The sequence below is a fragment of the Blennius ocellaris genome (genome assembly GCF_963422515.1).
Source record: "Blennius ocellaris genome assembly, chromosome: 18".
Lineage (NCBI taxonomy): Eukaryota > Metazoa > Chordata > Actinopteri > Blenniiformes > Blenniidae > Blennius > Blennius ocellaris.
Window position 1 is genome coordinate 9,967,361 of NC_137667.1, and position 23,156 is coordinate 9,990,516.

A 23,156-nucleotide genomic window follows, 5' to 3' on the forward strand; every position below is an offset into this window, starting at 1 on the left:
CCTCATGAGCAACAAAGCAGCTGTTTACACACGCTTCCAGCAGAGCTGCACACCATAACAACAACAAAAAAAACCTTATGGGCTGCTTTCAGATAAGCCTTTCTGCAACCATATTAATGCAACATTAAGAGCAGAACAAAAAGTTTTTCCTGGATAAAATCAATGTATGAAAACATATTGTATATAACCTGGTTTTACTCTACATACTCAAAATGGTACAATGTGTGACTCATATCTGAAGCTTTTAGGTTGTCAATACGAAGCTCTTGATTTAAACTTTGTAATCTGTCAATTTCATAAGGCCCATGGAAAAAGAGGAGCCTTTGAACTATATTTATTGTTCCGAGAAACTGAAATGATCCTAATTTTAGGCTATTTAACTAATCAGCACCAAACCTGTAAAACTTGCCCTCCACTCCCTTTGGTTATATTTCTCGGTGGCACCCTTTTCTCAAATCGTTCCAAACACAGTCACAGCTGCAGCTACAGCACTGGTTCTTGTTTTGTTTTAGTTTTTTTGACATGCACGATACCCCAATTTTAAAGCGATTGTTATAAATAAGAACATACCCTGAATGTGCTGTCTGTCCTGAATGTGTTATACCTGTATTAAAAGAAGGAACTGTCAAAAGCAATGTATAAATGTTTGATAGGGTAGACAATGAGAGAGGTTTCAACTTCTGTACCTCGTGAATAAAACATTGAGGAGGAGACAAACACCAAGGAGGAATGTACTGTATGTGCTTGCATTGTGAATGAAGCATGCACTCATAATAGTGTGCAAAAGGTTCCTTTTATAAAAACCTTAAAAAACAACAACAACAACAACAACAACAGGTTTCTCATTCAGCTATTGTGTATTTATCTATTTCATTAAAGTCTAAATACTTCAATGGATTTCAAACAAATAAAAAGGCAATTTCACATGCAAATAGGCCATTGTAGTTTGCGGTGCATGAGCTTAAAGCAACAGCCTATACCTGTAATGGCTTCGTTGCACAACATTGCTGCCAGAGCTGACAGCCATGAGAGGGAGCCTCAGGGTGTAATACCTGGCCGGGGCAGATTCCACCTGCAGCCTGTCTCTACCCTCCTCACTGAGAATGAAAATAACTCCTCGCCTTCCAACATTCACAATGACATCTAAATGGCGCAACGCAAGTTTGGACCTTTGTTATTCGTCTGATTTTTGACAGCAGCAAATGTACATTTTGCAGTGCGGTGCAGTCTGTCCTGCCCTGTCCTGAAGGACATCTCTCCAGAGACGCAGCGGCGGATTCAATGGCTCCATGCATATTCTGCCTTTTGACCGCTGCACTCCCATAACACAGGGAAGAGAAACACTATAATCATGGTAAGATGTCGCTCTTTGTATACGCTGACGTCTTTGTTCAAGCAAATTAAGCCAGGTTACATAGCTTATTTCAGGTATTCAGTGAGTGGAGCAGTATTGAGATCCAGCAGGAATTCTATAATGTTCAGTTTTATAAAACAAAAACAACAACTTAAAGTCAGAAAGTTGTGCATACCAATATAAGAAATATAAGTAGAGTTGACATTTTTAATGTCGTTTATAATCTTAAACACGACGAGTGGTGTTCAAAAACAGCATGGGCCAGGATTGATTATTGTGGTTTAATAAATAAAGTTTAATAAATAAATTGTTAAACCTCCCTCAAAAGCAAACATGTTGCGTATTATTTAGTTAAACTATGATTACCAGCGCCACTCCCATGCCTTACAGGTAGGGTGGGTTGTGTGTGTACAGTGACAAAAGAGCGTCTTCATTAGAAAACAGTGACACACGCTACAACTCTTTGGTTCATTTATTTTACGGAAGTAATGACAGTTTTGCGCAGTTTAAGAGTTAGGTTCTCTTTCTAAACAACATGGAAAAACTGAGTTGAGCAGCTCACCAAATGACACAAGAGCACGCGGATTTAGACAACCCCAAAAAAAAGTGAATTGAACAGGCTGAGAAAGCCGCAGAGCCGGTGCGTCATTTCCCCTGGAAAACTTTGTTCGGGCACTGCATAGGCACTGCCTCCTGCTGCCTTCAGCTGTTTGGAGAAAAGTCGGAACTTTCGTCTTCGAGCAGTACCTCATGTCGGTGTGACTTTGTATAAAAAGGGGCAGCTGTCACTGAATTAAACTAAAGTCTTTGTATGAAATGTTAAGCTGTCATGGCCCAACCTGTTTAAATTACCGCTGATCAGTTTTAACTTTTTCTAATTTTCTCAACTTTCAGCATAAAATTTTTGACTTTGAATAATAGACTTCAGATCTGTTACCCTTATAATGAAATATAGCAGAGCAAATCTCCTCCTGCTTATCCTGAGGTTTATATATTTTTACAGTTAGGTTGCATTTTGTTAATCACTGTGATGTGTCCACATTTCCCTATGGTATTTTTAATCTTGGCTAATGTTCCAAGCTCTTTGCACATTACTATTCCATTGTTATTTGTGGTGAATTAATAAAAAAAATAATAAATGCATATTTTACTTTAACAGAATATTTACAGTCGATCTTGTTCTCTATGATTTTGCTGCAGTGTTGGATGTGTTGCTTCAATATAAACCTCAGTGTAAGGTAACTAAAGACATCAGCAAATTAAAGACAGACCATCAGTATTTGGGTTGTTTTGGGGGTTTTTTAAATACTTTTTCCACATTCAGTTTTTCAGTGATATTACAAAACATGTACTGAGGTGCAGAGTATGAAAATGAAATTGAAGTGTAGTTTTCCTATAAGCACGGTCTGGAGAAATTCACACATGCGCCACATTAGCTTATCTATCATTCACACAAAATAAATACTATAAGTAATCAAGTGATTTGTCAAACGTTTGCATGAAAAGCTTTGTGATGACAAATTCATAATAGAATATGTTCTTTGTACAGTTTCAGTCATACTTCACAAATGCTTAATGTCGGTTACAACTTGTTTCTGAAAGACAAAAGAAATTAAAAACTACCTCTCCCTATCGGAGTACTTACAGTAAAAACAACAACAATATATTCCCAGTTGAACAAAAGGACAGTTTATATGTAATATATATTGTTTTCTATTCTATTCTATATTATTCTACTCTAACAAAGCATGGTGTTTCTTGTTGACAAACCTTGAGTGTATTGACTTTGAGTCAAAGTTTTGAACTGTTGATAGTGAGTCGTTGGCAGTTAAAACGTGATGCCAAATAAAAGTTGGTTGCCGCCACAAGAACGGTTCTGTGGTGGCACGGCAGACGTGGGAATTTCAGTATCCAGCCTCGTGGTGATGTGAAGGTGGGAAGTTTACGAGCGGTCCTTGAAGGCATCACTCCGCCGCTGGTTTGCGCGCTGCGCTGCAGCGGCTCAACTTCTTTATAACTACTATCTCTGATCGTCTGAGGCGCTCCGACAGTTGTGGATGCTTTACCGGAGGCAAGGAGGACTAAACTCAGCATGCTCATCAGTTAAACCCTGAATCTTAGAGAAGATTTCAAACTGCACAAATAAGGACTGTTTACATGTTGATGAGGGAAGAAAAGTTGCCTTCTGAGTGTATTTAAGGGTGAGTTGAACTAATTACTGCCGCTGTAGTAAGTTAGAGTTATGTGTGCACCCATTAGGAGTATCTTTTTCATTGATGCTTTATCATGACAATTTTCTTCACTTTGCTTATATTGTAATCCTGGTGGAATGATTTTGTTTTTGTTTTATGCTCTGTAGGAGTTTTTGTTCTAAACCAAAATCATGTTCACCTCCTACATAAAGAGTCTGAATGATATGGTATATTCTACGGTAAGCTTACAGGTTATAAGCACCTCTGCATGTGCTTGCTATGCTGATAGATGAATGGCCATACTAAAAAAAATGCCTATGGACAAATAATCCTTACTGATATTTTCTTTGGATGCCAAGCCTGCACTCCCTCCCTTTGTTCATAGGCAGTTTATTGTTTTGGCATTACAAATTGCAACCACCGTCAATTTATGTACATTTTGTGCATATCCTCGTGAAATATGCATGTTTAATCGCAAACACATGTGAAAACAGATGTTTATGTGGGTTATTTCTCTGCTTTGATCTAGTCTGAGAGTCCAGAAGAACAGCCAAGCACTGGAGTTTTGGGTCGAATTGGCAGTTGGTTCTCCCCATGGAGGGGAAACGGTCCAAAGACTCTTTCTGAAAATGCTTTCCCGACTGGTGATCACACTATTAAGTCAGAGGGGAAAGAGGAGAGTGAGGAGTATGTAAAAACCCACACAGGAGGACAACAGTGGGACGACGAGAATCCCAAACGAAAGCCTCGCTCCAGAGACCTTTTCCCCTGTGAAGACGAGGACGCCACGCAGTCTGCCCACAGAGATGGCTCTGTTGTGAGCAGCACTGAGGCAGAAGCAGGAGGTCCAAAAAAGGAGGAGCTTGTGGTTTGCAGGGAGCAGAGAAATAGGCAGAGCAACGAGAGGGAGGAGAAACGGTGTGTTGCTTCAACGAGTGGGATTCCTGAGGAAAATGCCACTCATCTGACACATCTCTCTACATCTTGTAAACAGGGAGTGGTGTGGGACTCTGACCGGGCTCACACCCAGTCTCAGACCCAGAGACGAACGCAGGCTCAGACAGGAAAAAAGCTCCATGTGTACCTGGAGGAGACCAGCGTGATTCACTGTGGACAAGACGCAAAGACTGAGCAAGAAGTTTTCCGTACCACAGTCACAAAAAGCCTACACGTCCTCCCCAGCTTAAAATCATCATCGAGTCTTAGTTTAGAGGAGAATAGAACAAATGTGAGGTCCGCTGTTGATTCACATTGTTTTCACGGTGCTCCAGAGGGAGCGTCACTGAAGTCAAACAAAGAGTCCCAGTTCGAGAGTGACTCTGACAAAGATCAAACAGATACCAACAGTATGGGACGTAAAAATGCAGCCAGAAGGAGATCCAAGAAGAACTCTCAAGAGGATGGAGGAAACACTCCCCAGGAGAAAATGCTTCCAAATCCCCCACCTGTCACAGAGAGTACCCCTACCCTGGCCAGTTCCCAGGGCAAAAGTTCAGACGCTCACGTGTGCGTGGAGTCAGCTGACTCCTCCTCCAAGCTCAGTTCCACCTCTCAGGCCTCACCTGGGGGAGGGAGAAGTCAGACTTCCTGCCCTGACACGGTCAAAGAGTTGGACAACTTCCAGGAATCAAGCTCAGAAACTGCTGCCTCTCAGGCATGTGCAGTCGATACTTTGGCAGAAATGGACGAGGACAGGTTTTACAAAGTGGAAAGGAAGACCGAGACGCCGGAGTCCAAACGCAGGAGTATGAAAGTTTCTCGGAGTGAAGTGAAGATTTTTCCAAAATATGTGCCTTTCACTCCAAAACAAGCTTCAGGTGGAAACACCCAGGATACGCACAAAACAGAAGTTGATAGAAGGTAAGTTATACTTAACGAGGGAAGATTTTTGCAATGATTCATCACGTTTAGCTAAAGTGCAGGGTTAATGCCAGACTTAAGTCACTAAAATAATATTTGTATAAGGATTAGGGTTGAATGTTTCATTTAATGAATGTATCTCATTTTACCCCCCACCTGTTGCTTTTGTTCAAGATGACATTGTTGTCAAAGCAGAATGTATCTTGACTGGTGTGGGTGGAAGAAACAGGTGTATCCAGCGTTCAACAATGGTAGTGTTGAGTCATAACACAAAGTTCAGTGCTCTGCTTCAGAACTGGTCTTGTAAAAGACAGTTTAGATCTCAATAAAGAGTAGATTAGTGTTGTCACTGGTCTATATATCATATATTATATATAATAGATTAGCTACTCATCAAATTAATATTTGTGCACGAATGATAATGTTTTTTTTTTTACGCAGTATTGCTTTATATAAATGGATCACAATTAATTTAAAATGTTTTCAAATATTTGCCTCTTTGTCTGCACAGCGTACAGGGCCCAAAGACAGCCATTGATGACCCAAAACCTGCTGTTGGGCGGATTGCAGATAGAATCAACGCCTTTGAGCAGCAGCAAGTGGTGGGCAACAAAAATCAGACCTTCCGAGCCCCAAGGAGCGCTGATGTCTCGCCAAACCGGATAGCAACTGAAAGATTGAAAGCAGAATTAGTTTTCTCAGAACAGAGGTCAAGATCGGCCGAACGTTATGGCGTGGCCATATCTGGTTCTGCATCGCCTGCAAGGGAGAAGCCAATGACAATCAAGGAGCGAGCAAAGAAATTTACTGAGCAATCTGTGTCAGAGGCCAAAGTAAAACTGCCTCAGATTCCAGCCCTGACAGAAATCTCTCAGCAACCAACTTCATCTGCGAAAGATGCTGTGTTGAAGACGAACAAACTGGAGGTTCAGGGTAAACTGGATACTAACCAGCAGACAAAGACAAAAGCATTGTCAAATAACACAGTAAAAGCAGGAGGACAAGAAGGCACCACTGGGAGGGTAGATATTTGCACTTCTAAGCCACAAGTAACAGAATTGAAAGGAAAGGAAACATTAGCCTCAGAAAGCGATCAAACAAATATTGCAGCTGAACAGTCGGGTGATTCCGTTGAGCCTCGCCCACACCTTAAAGTCCCCAGCAGAACAGGCTCCCGCTCAAAAAGACGGAAGAGCAAAGAACCGACCAGTCCTATCAGTCCAAATAATCAAAACAAACCAGACTGCTTGACAAGTAAGCTGGAGGTCACTGCCACAAAGTCGGAGCAGGTGGATATTACAGAGGAAACTGTCTCTGCCTCCAAGCAACCCACAGAGAAAGACTTATTACCATCTCATGGAGCCCAGGAGAACGCATCAGACAAACAGCCACCGACTGATACTGAACACAAAACATTTAAAAGAGAATCTGAGGTGCCAGACAAACCGAAGAAAAAGGTGGATACTCCATTTCACCAGAAGAATATTGACAAGCCAGCAGACAGACAGGAGGGATTACCTCAACCATCTGTCAATAGAGATGAACCCGATACTGCTGCTTGTAGCAGTGAAACAAAGAAGCCTATTGACAAGGGTACCGTTATTTTACCCCAAAAGGAGGAAAAAGCAGAAAGACACAGCCTTGCATTCACACAGGAGGAAAATAATGCCTGTGAGGATAACAGAGAAACTTCAGCCTCCTCCCCACTGGACAAACTATCTATTGAGAAATCTCCTGCAGTGAAGCAGGACTCTCACATCGAAAGTCTCAAATTGGATAAAAAATCGGCAATTCAACTCGAATCAAATAGCCAAGGAAAAGGAAGGAAGCCAAGTAAAGAAGAAACAGAGCAAACACAGCAACCACAAAACAAAGACACAGAAAATCAGGCTGAGAATAAATGTGTGGAAGGATCAGAAAAGCTGGAAATTGCACAAACAAATCAGATTGCCGAGACGGAAAAAGAAAAAACACAGAACTTCCTGTTGTCAGATGAAAATACCTCAAAGGGCAGGGTTTTACAGAGTGGACTCTGTATCTCAGGGAAAGTCGGGAGCTTTTTGAGAGATGATGAAAGAAAAAAAGCTGAAAAAAACAAGGACATGCAGTCAGGTAAAGATATAACAAAACCAGAAGCACACCAACCAGAACTGGCCTCTCACACTCCAGTAAAGACTCAGGAATCATCAAAGCTCCTTGTTAAATCAGAAGACATTGGTTGGGTGGTCGATACACATACAGAAAAAGCTTCTGTTTCTGGTGTCGTGGAGAGTAATGAGGCTATGGGTGGCAGCAAGAATGATAAAGAGCCTTGGAAGGCTACAAATCTGGCCTCTGAGCTGCAGAAAGAGTCTGCAGAGAGGCCTGGAACAAAAACAGAGCTGCCAGTGATTGGAGCAATACCACAGCCTAAATCTGTATCTGTGGAAAAAGCACAGAATTCACTTGATGACTCATGTGCACATGGATCTAATGATGCTGAGCTCCCCAGCATAAAAGTCATTACCAAAACAGCTACAGCAGTTGAGAAAGTGACTGTAACAGTTACTAATAACACTCCGGTACTGAAACCTGGACAGAGTAGAGCATCGAATAAGGAAAAATCTGAATATTCTGTTAAGGAAGGTTCTGCTATTTCTTTCTCTGAATCTGTAAGCACAGAAGGAGTAAAGGAGGATGATGGAAAAAGTACAACTGTCAAATCAGCGCCCTCAGACGTCAAATACCTCAGAAATTTTGAAAAACTGACTCCCATCCAGGCACAACCCAGAGAGTCAAAATATAAAGTGAGCAAAAGTAGTGCTACCCTCCTCAAAGATACACAAAACCCAGCTGATAGCACCAAGAAGTCAGCTGAGGAGGAAGCGGCCCTGACAGGAAATAAACTTCCATCTATAGCTAATGGGGATATTTCTACAAATTTACAAGTTCCAATAGTGAAAGAGGAACCAATCATTAACAAACCGAGTCAGTCTCCACAAGCTCCCACATCCCCCGAGGCAAAGAAGCCAAGCCCAGACTCAACTCAGCGTTCATCCATGAAGAAGCTCCATTTGCCACGCAGCCTGGCCAAAGACGATTCTTCCAAATGGCAGGATGCTCCCTCCAGTTGGTTGGATGTCGACTTCCCCAAAAAGAAACTAAAAGTCCAAGAGCCGAAACTAACCTCTTCAGGAAGTGAGAGCAATCTTTTGGACACCCCTGACCTAGACGATGATGATTTCATTGCGAGAATCAAGAATCTTTGTGCCCCGTTTTCCCTTCCCCCACGCAAACACAACCCCCTCCGACCAGCTCAGCCCCCCTTTGCAATGCCGGCTATCAGAGAGGACCGTTTTGAGAAGGTGTTCGATCCTGAGGAGTTTACAATTGGCTTAAGGAAGAAGGCTCAGTACACCTTAGATACAAGCCAGAGTCTTTTATCTAAGCTCCAAGCCCCAGAGACAAAATCTTCGATTAAGCCTGCCAGGGCCAGTATTGCAGACCGGTCCATGCTACTTGGCACCATGGACACTCACTCTCGTCTCAAGGAAAAGACAACTGCCAACAATGAAGAGGCTGTCAAGGACGAGACAGATGATCACATGAAAGTGAAGTCTCGCTTGGAGGGAAGCTGCGTCCTTAGCAGTCTCACCTCCTCCAGCTTTAGAGGGAAGAAGAATGGCGTTCAAGCACTTGCAGAGGGCACCGGCTCTGGGAACGTGTCCCCCAGTGAATCCCCTCAGGTCAGCCCGCCACCATTCTCACAAGCACCCCCTCCAAGCCCGACTGCCACAGCTCCATTCAAACTCACACAGAGTGAAGAGGAATCCCAGTCTGCTGAGGCTGTGGTCACTGACTCAGGCGCTCCACTTCCTTCCTTTAATGATCTGAAGCTGCCTGACTATTTACAGAAGTACCTCCCACAAGATCCAGCGAAACCAGTGCAGAGTGTACGAGGACAGGATCAAGTCAGACCGGAGGTCAGTTTTGACGTCTACGCATAAAAAAATGATGTGAATGTCATAGTTGTTGTCATAATGGAGAAATTCATTAGCCACTATACGTCTTGGAACCACAGGGAAGTTACAAATAGGCAAAACTGACCAGACACCGGAAAATAAGTGTTTCAATAGGAGAAAATAAGCTGTATTTGTCATATTGTTATTATGTCACATTTACCACTGTAAATCCATGCAGAATCTATTTTAATTCTGAGACTTTATTGGTTTCAGTTGACTGGAAAAATGACAACTCCAGCCTCTCGAGTTGGAGCAGACGTGACTGTGAAAACAGGTCCTGCACTTCCTGACAAAGCTGCTCCATGTTTTCCTGGGATTCCGCCAACCATGCACTCTGCAGTCCCCGAGCTTCAGCAGCCTCCAGCTCAGCCACAAGGGATACTTAGAAATAATGTGAGTTTTCCATAGAGAGCACAACAATATCATGAAAAGATGCATTGTAGTTTAGTATCACATAGGCTGTGTGCTACTTAAAAGCACTTGAGTTGAGCTTATACTTTCTGGAAAACCGCGCCTGCCTATGCTCTGACACATCAACTCAAGGCTATTTTTGTTCCTATTTTCCCTAAGAGCTCGACCACATATGCTTTTTATGGAAAGTGCAATTTTGTTGCCTCCTTCTGGTATAGAAATGTCTCAGAAACTGTATTTTTGACCTGACTGTTACTTAATACTCTCTGTTATGTTACAGCGATGCCTCATGTTTCATGTCTCCAGTCATTTAGACATTCTCTATGTATTCATGAGGACTTCTTTAGAAAAGTAACCATATCATTTAGCTCTAAGAAATGTACTTGAGACATTAGTGCCACTGGGACTTGTATGATGTTTTTTGAGTTGTGGTTAAAGGTGGTGAAAGCCACACAAGTATTATTGTTTGCTTGTGCACATTGCCGAATCCTCAGTTGCAAAATCCATCTTTTTCTGTTTGGTTTGTACCCTATAATCATTTTAGAAAATAGTAAACTGAGAACATCACACTCTCCAAAATACCAGGCTTTAGAATGTTTTCGTGGTAGTTTCCAGCTGAAATACCAAAGTGTTTCTGAATCTCAGAAAACTAAGAAAAATGATCATTAGTTGTGCCAGAGTGTGGAGTTTTAGCTTTTTTGCATAAATGAAGATAATGGATTTATGAAATGTTCTTAGTCACTTAAGTTCGAAGCTGCCAAAATAACAAATCATACTTTTAACAAAGCTGGCATTCAGAGTTGTGTTTTATATGAAATCAGAGCATTGTGTCTCCCAGTAAATAAAATAAATAAAACAAAACAGTTAACAACAGACACTTGTGGCATGAACGCAGATCAGGTTGTTCCACTGTTTTTTTCTGTGTTTGTCTCAATCTTAATCGGGCCTTTGTGCATTCCAGGTACCAACAATCAAACGAGGATTTCACAAACGTCCCGGAAAGGTACAGTAGACACGTAATTTTGGCCACACGGAATAGAAACACGATGGAGTGAGGGAATGTGGACAGACAGCTCACTGTTCTCTGAAAACATCTGCTTTTCATATGGTGTTCTTGAGGGTAAACAAAGTAGTGAAAAGAAGCAGTCTCGTGCAAATCTTCAGCTGGGTGCAATTACAATCATGCAATTCAGTGCTGCCAACACAGAGCAAAACTTGCAGTTCCTCATTATAATAAAATGTCATTAATAGTTGTTGTAGGAAAGACACATATCCCCCCCAGAGCTCATTGTTTTCAGTCTCCTGCCCACACATCAGTTTTTATGAAGTCAGTTTACCTCCTGCTTTCACTGTGCTTCGAATTTGCTGTCACGACTGGCATAAATAAAACAAAAACAATGAACAGATGGAAAGATTAGAGTTTTTCAGTCCTTTTCAAAGTGTTTTTTTTTAGCAAAAAAAAAGCACATCTCAGTGGTTTTATCAATTGAGCATTACTTTATTATTCACACGTTTCAATTTCTTGTTACATTAAAAGCTGGAAATGTAAGTTTTTGTGTTTAAGTGGCACAGTACATTAATTGAACATACAAGCAGTTCAAAATATTATGTGGAGGTCTGTGCTTTTCAGGTGGAAATAAATGCCAGTGTGCTCTTACTGTTGCATAAAAGGGAGGCAAAGCGAAGTGTCATGCTATTAGCCTGTTCTCGGCTCACGGTGTATCTTGGTTTAACGTGATACATTTAACGAGTAATGCATTCTGCCATTTTTCCGCTTCGTGGTTAATGGCTTGATTTTCGTGACCCTGCCCTTTTGTCTCCGTACAGATGGTGTTGTTTGAAAAAGCTCAGTTCAGTGGCCAGGCGTACGAGATTCACAGGGATCTAGCAGATGCTACGACTCTGCTGCTCTCACCTCTCATATCTGTGAAGGTTGTTCGAGGGTGGTAAGTAGCTGTATTCAAAATGTATACAATGGGCAGACATTGCATTGCAAAGTGTTCTAATTAGTTTCAAGGGATTTTTGGATGCTTGTGTTACCTTTTAAGACTCCTCAGAGGTTTAATTTAATAAGGTTAGAGCTGAGAGTCCCATTCGTTATGAATGCACACATTAATGTACATTTCCAAGAAAGCATTTATGAGCAACAACAATTTCATTTGCATACATAAAAACAGACCTCGTCCGTCTTTCGTCAGAACTCTACCATTGCTTACATGTAGTCCTCCTCATCCACTACTGCACCTTCCCTCAACTCTACGGTCTGACTTATCATGGCACCGTCACTTGTGAATCACGAGAATAGTGTGAAACTGGCACCAATGTGCTTCATGTCACCCATGTGTTTATGACCAGGTTTGTTTTCCTCTTCTTCTTGAGCACAAGCATTAAGTAAACTGTGCTGTGTTCTTCGAAAAACACCACCAAATGCACCCATGGTCAAAAAAAAATAAAAAAATCACATTTTAGCTGAAGAAAAGAGGTTCCCAAATATTATTGTGTTGAAGAACATTTGCAGCAAATATGAAAAAATTATTAAATCACTGAATAAGAAAAGAATCAAGATAGATAATAGTACCGATTCTAACAAGAAGATTATAGTCGAAGGTATATCTCCGCTCAATTTCAGAGTAGTAAAAACATTTTGGTGTCTTAATTTATTCAGATCTGACCTTCAGCAGCCACATTAGATTATTGTCTTGAACAAATGCTCTTAAAAACGAAACGTCTCGGGTTTTGAACCTACAGGAGCTCATTCACACTCAATTCCAGCAGGTTGGACTATTGTAACAGTCTTTCTTTCCACTTTTCTCCTCAAAGAAATTGAAATGAAACACACAGCTCTCTCTCATTTTCTCATTCACAACACAGACTTTTAAATCTTACCCCTCAACTCTTTACTTCAGCTTCCCATTACTCAAACATTGGCTTTTATAACTAAAGAGGTGGGATCATAAATCACTCAATTATCTTGGGAGAGAGAACATTCAGGATCCCTTTGAAGAGTAAGAACACAGTGGGCACCTTGAATCTTGATATAAGTAATTAAGTAAGAGTACCTGAAGCTGTTGTGTCACACCGCGAGGACTTCTGAAATGTGTCCCCAACTTCAATCACCTTTCAATCTAAATTAAAACAATAAAACAAATGCTGTTCATCTGAAAATCTGACTGATTACTTTTGCTCATATACTTTAAATTTCTGAGTTGCTTTTGGAATAAATAAGAGGCAACTGTGGATCAGTTGGTAAAGTTGGTTGTTGCATGTCTGTTTGTGGCGGGATTTCATGTCTGTATGTGTGTTTGTGTGAATGCAAAGCTTGAGTCGAGACTGGTGAAATTGTGAAAATATACTATATACGTAAAGTTTTTAGTTCTGATTCAATTTGTTGTCTTGTTCTGCTTCACATATTCAATCTGTAATTGGTTTTGTTCACATTCATCGCTGTTGGGAATTGCAGTGACACACTGTGATGTGTTTGTGTTGTTTTGCACATCCATTTCTCTTCAGGCAAGTCAAACAAGTTGAGAGAATAAATATGGTAATGTTATTGAACTTACAGTATCTTACATTGTAAAAGTAACAGTGTGGGGCCAGAGATACAGGGAGTACATTCACATTGCTGAAATTATATTTTGTCTCAAGTTAAATTACAGCTGTGAAAAAAGTGTTTTTGAAAACATAATTTACCTGGGTAAAACAGTAATGTGCAAACCCCATGTCTCGGCATTCATAAAATTTACACTGTGGCAGTTTGATTCGTGTTGTATATTTGTACGATAAAGATTACATGATTGTAAAAAAAAAAAACAACTTCAAAAAGTAATGAAGAATGCCACTTGAATACTACTAACAACATAAGTATTTGTTACTTTTAACAGTTTTGTCTGATGTTTCGGCTGTCTGATTATACACAACTTTGTTTGCCCCACAGTTGGGTGCTTTATGAGAAGCCAGATTTTCAAGGGCGCACCATCGCCTTGGAGGAGGGGGGAACTGAGCTGGCTAATATGTGGGCAGAACCTGTACCGGAGAAGGAGCCACAGAGCAGCCCGCCGATGCTGATTGGCTCGATCCGACTGGCTGTCGGGGTGAGCTCACTCATTACTTACTTTTGTTTTAATGTTTAAATCACGGTCACTTGACGCTGCACAGAAAAGGACCCGGTTAATATTCAGTCCTTACCTTAGAGAACAATGAGACTCTGGAAGCGAAGCTGCAACTTCTTCTCATCGGGAGGAATTACTGAAAGACCGGTGTGGGTCTCTGCTAATTGCTGTGTTTGTTTCCCCTTCTCTGTAGGATTACAGCATCCCTCATATTGATCTGTTTACCGAACCAGAGGGCCACGGGAGAGTAACACCGTACCATGATGATACAATAGAGACGGGCTCATTTGGCATCCCGCAGAATACTGCTTCCATCCAAGTGCACTCCGGGGTGTAAGTACGCTTGTGCTTGGAGGACAAGGTTTCATTTTAGATAGAAGGTGTTTCAACATAAAGGAAATAAGGAGTTTAGTCTTGTAGGTAATGAGGCAATCCCCGATTTGCCCCATTGACGTTTGTGTTGCTGCTGCCTGTCAGGGATATCATGCCCGTAGTGAAGAGCTGAAACCCACTGGTCTTTTTTGTTGTTGTTTTTTTTTTAATGGGACAATTTCCATGTTTGGCTTTGACAAATACCTGAGAGGTTATAATCATTACTGGTCTCCCCTGTGTTTGTCTTTGTCTTTGGTTAGTCTCTCACTCATCTGCCTGCTCAGGAATGTCAGTCCTGCTGTTGCATGTTCGATGAGAAGAGAGAGAGAGAGGTTGAGCGGGAGGGTGTGGGGGAAAACGGTGAGCAGTGGAGACAGGTGGAGACTAAGAAACAGACAAAGGTGTGGAGAAAATCTGGCATACAAGAGAATGTTTTCCCTCGTGACACAGTGCTGTAGGCATTCAGGACATTTTGTGCCCTGCCCCTTAACGGAACGAACGACATTCAACTTTTTTTTTTCTTTTTTTTTTTTTCTTCCCACAGTCAGTACTGTAGGACGCATTGGTAGGAACCTAAACCCTAATAAGATTAATTCATCATCTTTCATTGTCGGCAGTGAAAACTAACAGTGAAAACTAACAGTGAAACTAATGTCTGTCAGCTCATCCTTGCTAAAATGATAATTAGAAAATATTTTTTCTGCTGCAGCTCCTCCTGCCACGTCTACAATTGAAAGCAGCTGTGCATCAGATGTAGTTTTGAGACTTCTCTCTGGATGAAAAGTCTCACAGACTTATGTTTCCTGCCAGGGGCTCAAATGTATTAATTGTTAGGAGACATTGTTTTGTGCCTCACGAAGCCTCAAAATGCCAGCGATAGGAGCATCGTTCCAACAAAGGCTGCCCACGCCAAATTTGAACTGTGGTGAAAAAAGGCTTTGAAGTGAAGCATTACATTCCCAAGATATTTTATGCTAAAACAAATGTGTTTTGTCTTCAGCTGCAATGGCATGGCTCATGCCTGAGGCAGGTTTATATTATTAAATTGAACTAAAAGGCTGTCTTGACTGAATATTTAATGCATAGAGCAAACAGTATTAATCATTGCGGTCCACTCAGTGAAAGCTGATTTCGATTTGGGAAAATACAAGAGTCAGTGAGTTTGTTCTCTTGTTCATTCGTCTTTGATGCTTCAGAACTATTGAAGGTCTTGACACATAGCAATTTCAAAACCACTAATAGAGTTTGCACGGCGCTAATGCGGAAGGACCCTTTGATTTTGTGATAAATGAACATGCTTTGTTGGTATTCTGTCTTCCTGTAGGTGGCTTGTGTGCAGTGACCCGGGATTTCAGGGCATGGTAGCTGTGCTGGAAAGAGGAGTGTACCCTTTCCCTGAGGCCTGGGGCTTTCCATCGCCATTCGTGGGATCGCTCAGACCGCTGAAAATGGTGCGTGAAGCTCTGTATCGAAGGTCCATAGTTTAGTTCACATGAGAAGTTTGTTTTCTATTGTCAGCCACTCTCTCAGTTTGGCTCTCTAACATTGCCAGTTGGTCGATTTATCACTTTGGTCCAAAATCAAATATCTCTCGGTTATGGAATGAACCTGAGCTGCTCTATAAATACTCAGTTTTTCACTGACTTTGGTCATTCAGAGGTTTTTCTCAAGCATAATCATTTTGGTTTTTTTTTTTGTAAAAATTCCCTGGACTTAACTTACTGTGACCATTTTTTATATTGAAATTCAATCACCCTAAATAATGTATCTTTCAAGGATTTAACATTTACATGCCATCTGCAAATATTTACCTCATCTGTTTTGAATAGACTAAAAGGAGATATGGTGAATGGAAACACACACACAGACACACAAATGGTGATGGAAGCCATAGATGGTATTTGACCTCCATTAGGACCAATTTGTGATTCAATGTATTGCTTGAGAACACTTTGACCCATTGAAAAGGCAAGATAAGGGATCATAATGGGAAATATATATACAACAATGGGATGGACTCTCATATTCAGTATGGGCACCTGCAACTTTGATTCATTTTATACTAGAATGTTGATTCTCCCTCTTTTAAATTTTTTATTTATGTTATTGATTCATGTTGTTGAGGGGGCTTTCTGTGCAATTGCATGTGTGAGTTTTTCCCCAGGTACTCTGGTTGTGTGGTTGTCCTGTAATGGACTGATAACCTGTCCATCAGAAAAACCTGTTTTGTTTCCTGTTTTTCCTTTTGTTAATATCCCCTGTCTGACATTGTACAAAACAGCCAGTGAGGGAGTCAGAGGTAATTAGTTACATCTAATTACAGAGAAGTGCAGGTCAGCAGTCTGTGTTTTTCTGTTTTAATTTATTTTGTTTAACTCCTGTGAGTCCTTGGCAGAATTAGCTCCTGAGAACTGGCTGTCATGCTTTTTATAATGTACGTGGAAGTGGACAAGAAAAAAATACTGTTACTAATAATGACAATCTTTCTGTTCCAGGGTGGTTTTAAAGTGGACAATCCTGATGAAATCAAGGTATATACAGCTTTGTTGTTCACCTTTGTGAGCAGTAAAACGCTCCATCTGAGTTTATAAGTAACCAAATGATAAACTGTGACTACCAAGCTTTGTTTATCAGTAAAACTGTCCTGCAAGTGCTGTGTGTTGCCGCCATTGGCCTACTTATTCTCTTTAGCTGTGTGTTTATTTTGTTTTAGGCCGAAAATAGATGTAATGTCAAGGAAATACCAGCATAATAGCAGCGCATTTTGGGAGGAATTCTTTCCAAAACTAAAAATAGAGTGGGTTTTTTCCAATTTTTTAGATCAATCATACAGGATAAAACTGACTAAAGTGGTCATATCTCTTAATTTGTGTTCACTTCATCATGTTTATATATCTGGAAATGCTATAATGAATGATACTAGGGAAGCTCAAAAGCCTGAGTATGGTAGGAAGGCATTGCTGATATAAATGTATTTTCTTACAGTGTAAATCATGTCTTCAGGTCAATACAAGCTTTGATCTCTCTGTTTTCAGGCTGTGGTATATGAGAAGCCAGGCTTTGAAGGCTGCTGCTTGGAAATCGACAGTGATGTTTTCAGTTTTTGCGAGGAAGAAGGAGGCGTTGCCACAGATTCAGCAAACTCTGTCACAAATAAGCCAAAGTCAGTGGGATCTCTAAAGATCACCGGAGGATTGTGAGTCTCCCTTCATGTGTTTCACTTGCACATTGACATAAATCAAGAGCCACATAGAAACATAGCAGTTTGGTCATCTTTTTTTAAGATCGACATCTTTAACTAGCAATACTGTGTTTTAACCTTCCAGCTGGGTAGGCTACAGCCAGCCTGGGTTTGAGGGTCAGCAGTACATCCTGGAAGAAGGGGAGTATCTGGATTGCAATGACTGGGGAGGCTCAGAGCTTCTGTCGTTGCGACCAATTCTGTCTGTGAGTATCTTTCTGCAACAAAACCTCTTTAATTCAAATCTCAGTAACTGTGAGTGTGAGTGTGTAAAGGTCGACATTTTGTATTACTGACATGTTTGCTCTCGTCAGTGTAGAAAATGCTCACTTAGACCTTTTCAGACTGTCTGCACTGTGTGTAGGGTTTTCAAGCTTGAAACAATTAATTGTTTGTTTTTTTTATTGTATCCTGGAGAATTTCAGCATAATCAGTGGATATGGCTGGCTGCCTGACGCACACAACAACCTTTCTTATACCCTGCACAGATGTTTCTGGCTGAACCTCTCCTCCGAGTGCTTGTTAGACATGAAATACATGCAGGTAGTAGCAGGGTTAGACTGGTTCATTATCAAGACACACGTGGTGCAGCCATCCACTTGAAGGCTTTTGGTATTAGCACAAGCACTTACATACTGTATGCATAAACTATACATGCACATAGTTCTCATCTACAGTTTAATAAGTTGGCAACAATAGTCACTCTAAGAATATAAATGAAGTGGTTTGAAAAAACGAGGCCGTTGCATCGTAGCACTCTGGGCAATTTCCTGCTTCCAAGGACTTTTTTTTTTTTCTTTAATCAGAATGTTAGCATGCCCATTTGTGACATGATTTGGGGTTATGGTTAGGGTTATCGAGGCAATTTTGTTAATGTAATTCCATTCCTCATGCAGGACTTTATGACTCCACATCTCAAAATGTTCAGCGATAGAGACTTTGGAAAACTGGGAGTGGACATCGACCTGTCAGTGCCTGTTATTAACATGGACGACACAGGCTATGGCTTGAAGACGCAGTCTATTGACGTCATCAGTGGAGTGTAAGTGACATCTATTACAACTCTTCTAACGACCCGCACATTTGTATGAGAAATAAAGTGAATCACTCACAGTTACAGGTTGCATCATAATGGGGAAATAGGAATAGCAATAATAAGAAAATTGTTCTTAGTGATATAAAATGTGTGCACAAACTGCTTGAGACATGATTTTGGCACGCATATTGCTCATAACCATAGTCCATATAGACTTTTAAATTACATCTAAAAAACAATGAAAAGGCTCACAGAAAATTAGAGCTTTCGATCAAGATACTGCTTATCATAGTGGACCCCAGGAGTCCAGAGTCACAGACCAGGTTAAAAACAATCACCAGTATGCCACACATTTTCACCATCTCAGTAACCTCAAAGACACATAGCAATATTTAAGACCAGCCTGAGATTAAAGTTGATCTTATTTTGTAAAAAGTTGCAGAAACACTCACTCATTGCACACCAAATTAAAGTCTGCCTGGGAGACAATGAGTTACATTTATTCAGGATGGAGAAACATGTTTTATAAACTTAATGAAATTCAGTGTTTGACGTAAGCTGGTTTTCTTCTTGCCAATCCCCCACCAACCACATGAATGCTTTGAGATGCTTTACTAGCCACAGACCTGATCATTTGGAGGCTACAGCTTCTGAGAAGTCGTCTGTGATTTGTTGGTTTTGGTTGCTGTGCAGGTGTGTCGTTTTAAGACTGCGACACCCATGCCGACAAGTCGAGACAGATCACGCAGTTCTCTGTTTAGTCTGTCGTTTCCTGTCATTGCATGCTGAGTTGAAAGTGAAATTCATGAAGAGTGCACACAAGGCGGACCAAATGCCAAACATTGTTAACAAGGAATGCTGTTTGTTTTTGGACTGCGTTTTATCTTCCTCCCCTATATCAACGCACACGACAGGAAAATTCGGATTTCTATTCCTATTTCAGTGTAGGGATTTCTTGACGCTGAACTTACCTTAAAAGATGCGAAAGGAAACTTGAAGCAAATAGGAACAATCACACAAAGAACATATAATGCTGATTGCTTGTCCCCCGAGAGAGATGCTAATAAAATGTTAATAACATTGAGAGGAACATTACGTACTTCTTTATGAGGAACACAACTTAAAAGGTTGCTCCTGCTGAGCTGCAAGCCTGTTATTAGATGGTACAGCTTTATCCGTGTTGTGCCACTGCCCCTGTCAGTCTTCCTCATGTTCACATTTCTTGGAGACATTCGTTTGTGTCTTTACAGTCATGACGCATACTTGTCAACAAGCAAAGCTCGTCAAAAAAGAAAAAAAAAGGACTGAAATTTTCCCATTCAATTTTGTAGAAATACAAATACTCATGTACAAAATGTAATTTGTAAAAGTGCAGATTCAAGTAAACTTAAAAATGAATGTTCAACTTTGCAGCTTCAGTATGGAAAAGTGTGACCATCATCTGTCACCCCGAATAACCTCCATAGAGTTTTAAACGAGTCACGGGTCAACTTTAAGAATGTAAGGAGGAAAAAAATAATGATAGCGTGTTGAAATGTAGTAAAAGTTTAAAAAAAACGTGCTGAGACGCAATCACATGCAAAGTCATTAGGAGCTTTGATTTTGAGCAAGAACTATCGACATACATGGTGATTCAGTACTTGTTTGATGAGATTCTTGTGGTTCTCTATTGTTTGTCAGTGTGGCGACATGAAAAACATTTTTTGGAGCAATTAAAATGAAATAACTATGGACAGGGTTTGGCTCTAAAAAGAAAAGTCATTGTAGAATAAAATGGTGATCGTTCTCTTCCTCTGCTTTTTCTTCCCATCCAGCTGGGTCGTGTTTGATGAGCCGGGATTTTGTGGCGAGCCTTACATACTGGAGAAAGGCCTGTATGGAAGCCCGGAGGACTGGGGGGCGCAGCAGCACAGAATCGGCTCGACAATGCCTGTCCTGCTGGTACGAGGGAGTGACTCACAGAAAATCATAAAATCTTGCTGTTTTGTTTGGGTGGATAAAAATGCGCGGCCATTAGACAGATGATTCAGTTATACTGTGTGACATTTAGCAACTGCAACAGAAAGTGTGTTTGTTTGAGCTGCACATTTATTCTAATGTCATTCTTAGCTTTGTATGAATAATCAGTGTGTGCGTGTGTGTGTGTGTGTGTGTGTGTGTGTGTGTGTGTGTGTGTGTGTGTGTGTGTGTGTGTGTGTGTGTGTGTGTGTGTGTGTGTGTGTGTGTGTGTGTGTGTGTGTGTGTGTGTGTGTTTCGCTTCCTCTGGCAGTCCCAGTTTGACTTCCCAAATGATTTCATTTCATGTGACCAGTCACAACCCTCACACTTGTGACAAAATCTAACTGTTAAGATGGAGCTGAGGAATCTCTGGGGCAGCGGGTTGCAGATTATCTCTGGGAGCGTGAGACACAGCCAAATCAAGAATAAAACGATCTGTCCTGTGTCAGGAGAGGAAAATACTTGTCGTAAGACTGAGAGGGGGAAAACATTTCAAATTACAAATATGACTCATCATCGGAGCTGGGGGTTTTTTGGTTTTTTTTTTGATTGTTTGAAACCAGATGATGACAAACAGACTCAGATCACACTGGAAATCCGTCAGCTTCATTTTGAAGTCAGTGTCCAGCTTTCATCCCAATAAAGACACAACAGGGAACTGTTAAAGCATATCGAAAATTACCTACCCAACTGATTTCCACTTTCAAAGGAGAAGTCTCAAACTCCTCCGAGAATATGTTTTCTTGTCTCTGGAGGAAAACTCTCCTATGAAATTGGTTCGGAGTTCATATAAAGTCTCATATTAACTAGAATGCGCTATTCAGCAGGAGACAAAGTACATGGCATGTCTGATCTTTTCGGTTTTTGTGTGATTTTCACTCTGCTTTACTTCCTATTTTCAAATCCATTTATATGATGCGATGTGTCTGGTCTGCCTGTGAAGTAGCTTCAATCATTGAGAGTGTGATCGATTTGATCTCTACAGATGGATTAGAGTGGGAATATATCCGTACACCTTGACAAATCACACTCGGCAGTTCACACACAAAACGTGCAAATTAGCACGTTTATAAAATGTTTTTTTTTTTTGTAGGCATCAATTGATTGACAAATATTTTCCTTCATTTCAGGAGGATTTTGAGAACACAGCAAAGTTTAAGGTAAGGACATTTAAACCTATGAATAAAATACTGATAGTGGTCGTGCTGTGATGTCGTCCTCGTTATTTAACGAATGGCGTGACAAGCTCAGAGGAGATGACTCACTCTTATTGCCCTGCTGTGTGTGCCCCAGGTGCAGCTTTTCTCTAATCCTGGGTTTCAAGGCTCTGTCCTCACCCTGGAGGACAGTATGGCCTCCCCGCAGGACGGCTTCTCCGTGGCATCCTGCAAAGTCCTTGCTGGCAGGTGAGTAATGCAACACACACGCCGTGTGTTTGTGTAAGGCCTGATATTATATGAATCACAGAGACACTGTGATAACATTTTGTGACAACCTTCCCAAAGAAACCTTCAGGAATAGATTTCCCAAGGTGGCTGCTGCTCACATCACAAAACAAGGCTATGACTCAGTCTGCTCCTGGCTGCCGCAGCTCCAATTTCCATATCGCTTATGGTACATTGCTTGTAAATGATAAAGAAAAGCATCCAAATTGATTTAACATATTGCTTCAGGAAAACACTCTGTATGCAATTCCTCATTCAGGAATTATCTGACCTGCAATACACATTACAGATTATGTTGTCAGAATCTGCAGTCCTGATGTGCATGATCATCTTTTTAAACAGTTCAGAACAGAAGCATGTGTCTCGTTTGGTCTGCCCTCCTTACATAGGTCTACATTTATATATTTATATATTTGTGTATGTTTGTATGTCTTCCAGTTGGCTGGCATTTGAGGGCAAGGACTTCACTGGTAAAGTGTACGTGTTGGAAGAGGGGGGCTACCCGGATCTGAGAGCAATGGGCTGTGTCAGTGCAAACGCCTCCATCCTGTCACTGCAGCCTGTTGGATTTGTAAGTCTGGTTTTTTGTTGTTGTTGTTGTCATTATATGAAGGCTTCACCAACGAGCCACAAACTTAAATTAGCACAAGTAATCGTCGGAGCTCTGATGTTTCCAGTACATTTAAACAAAGTCATTTTAATTCACATACAGCCCAGTTTAATCCAAATTGGGCTTCAGCATCACAGAGATGTTAAATAACCCATGAATAACAACAACACATTCCATTCCATTCCATTCCATTCCATTTCATTCACCCTGTTTCAGTGCAAAGAAGTATGACAAAATTATAGAAGTGCTCATAAATTAAATTAAAAAAAAAAAAAGTTCCCATTAATGCTGGCTAAAGCTTGTTGCTTCCTTTGCTGCATAATTTCTGCTGCCTTCAGCAGATTCTCACCAACTCACCAACCTTTTTGTATTTCAGAGTTGTGATTCATTGACTGTGACTAAAGCAATGCAACCCCTAGGATTATTTGTTCTTTCTTTTTTTTTTCCATGCAAGGTCATCCTGTGTGCTTGTAAAAATCGCAATGATGTTATTTTGAATTGTTTAAGTGTTTTCACTCTAAGCGACT

The 23,156-nt window shown here is 40.8% G+C and overlaps 1 protein-coding gene across 2 annotated transcripts in view; it reads left to right on the plus strand.

Moving 5' to 3' along the window:
- The first annotated feature begins 1,172 nt into the window (after positions 1 to 1,172).
- The window catches only part of LOC308143077 (uncharacterized protein), a 28,143-nt gene continuing 6,159 nt past the window's right edge, over positions 1,173 to 23,156 (plus strand). The window contains exons 1-18 of one of the 2 annotated variants that reach the window (XM_080513756.1): positions 3,406 to 3,555; positions 3,714 to 3,785; positions 4,076 to 5,406; positions 5,918 to 9,368; positions 9,621 to 9,800; positions 10,780 to 10,821; positions 11,646 to 11,764; positions 13,753 to 13,909; positions 14,121 to 14,260; positions 15,624 to 15,750; positions 16,795 to 16,830; positions 17,335 to 17,495; positions 17,626 to 17,746; positions 18,437 to 18,582; positions 20,391 to 20,517; positions 21,705 to 21,734; positions 21,868 to 21,980; positions 22,458 to 22,590. In XM_080513756.1, the coding sequence (XP_080369882.1) occupies positions 3,738 to 3,785; positions 4,076 to 5,406; positions 5,918 to 9,368; positions 9,621 to 9,800; positions 10,780 to 10,821; positions 11,646 to 11,764; positions 13,753 to 13,909; positions 14,121 to 14,260; positions 15,624 to 15,750; positions 16,795 to 16,830; positions 17,335 to 17,495; positions 17,626 to 17,746; positions 18,437 to 18,582; positions 20,391 to 20,517; positions 21,705 to 21,734; positions 21,868 to 21,980; positions 22,458 to 22,590 (6,462 nt within the window). In that variant the 5' untranslated portion in view covers positions 3,406 to 3,555; positions 3,714 to 3,737. Of the gene's footprint in view, positions 1,355 to 3,405; positions 3,556 to 3,713; positions 3,786 to 4,075; positions 5,407 to 5,917; positions 9,369 to 9,620; positions 9,801 to 10,779; positions 10,822 to 11,645; positions 11,765 to 13,752; positions 13,910 to 14,120; positions 14,261 to 15,623; positions 15,751 to 16,794; positions 16,831 to 17,334; positions 17,496 to 17,625; positions 17,747 to 18,436; positions 18,583 to 20,390; positions 20,518 to 21,704; positions 21,735 to 21,867; positions 21,981 to 22,457; positions 22,591 to 23,156 lie in introns of those variants that run through there. The other variant, XM_080513757.1, reaches the window with a different exon arrangement.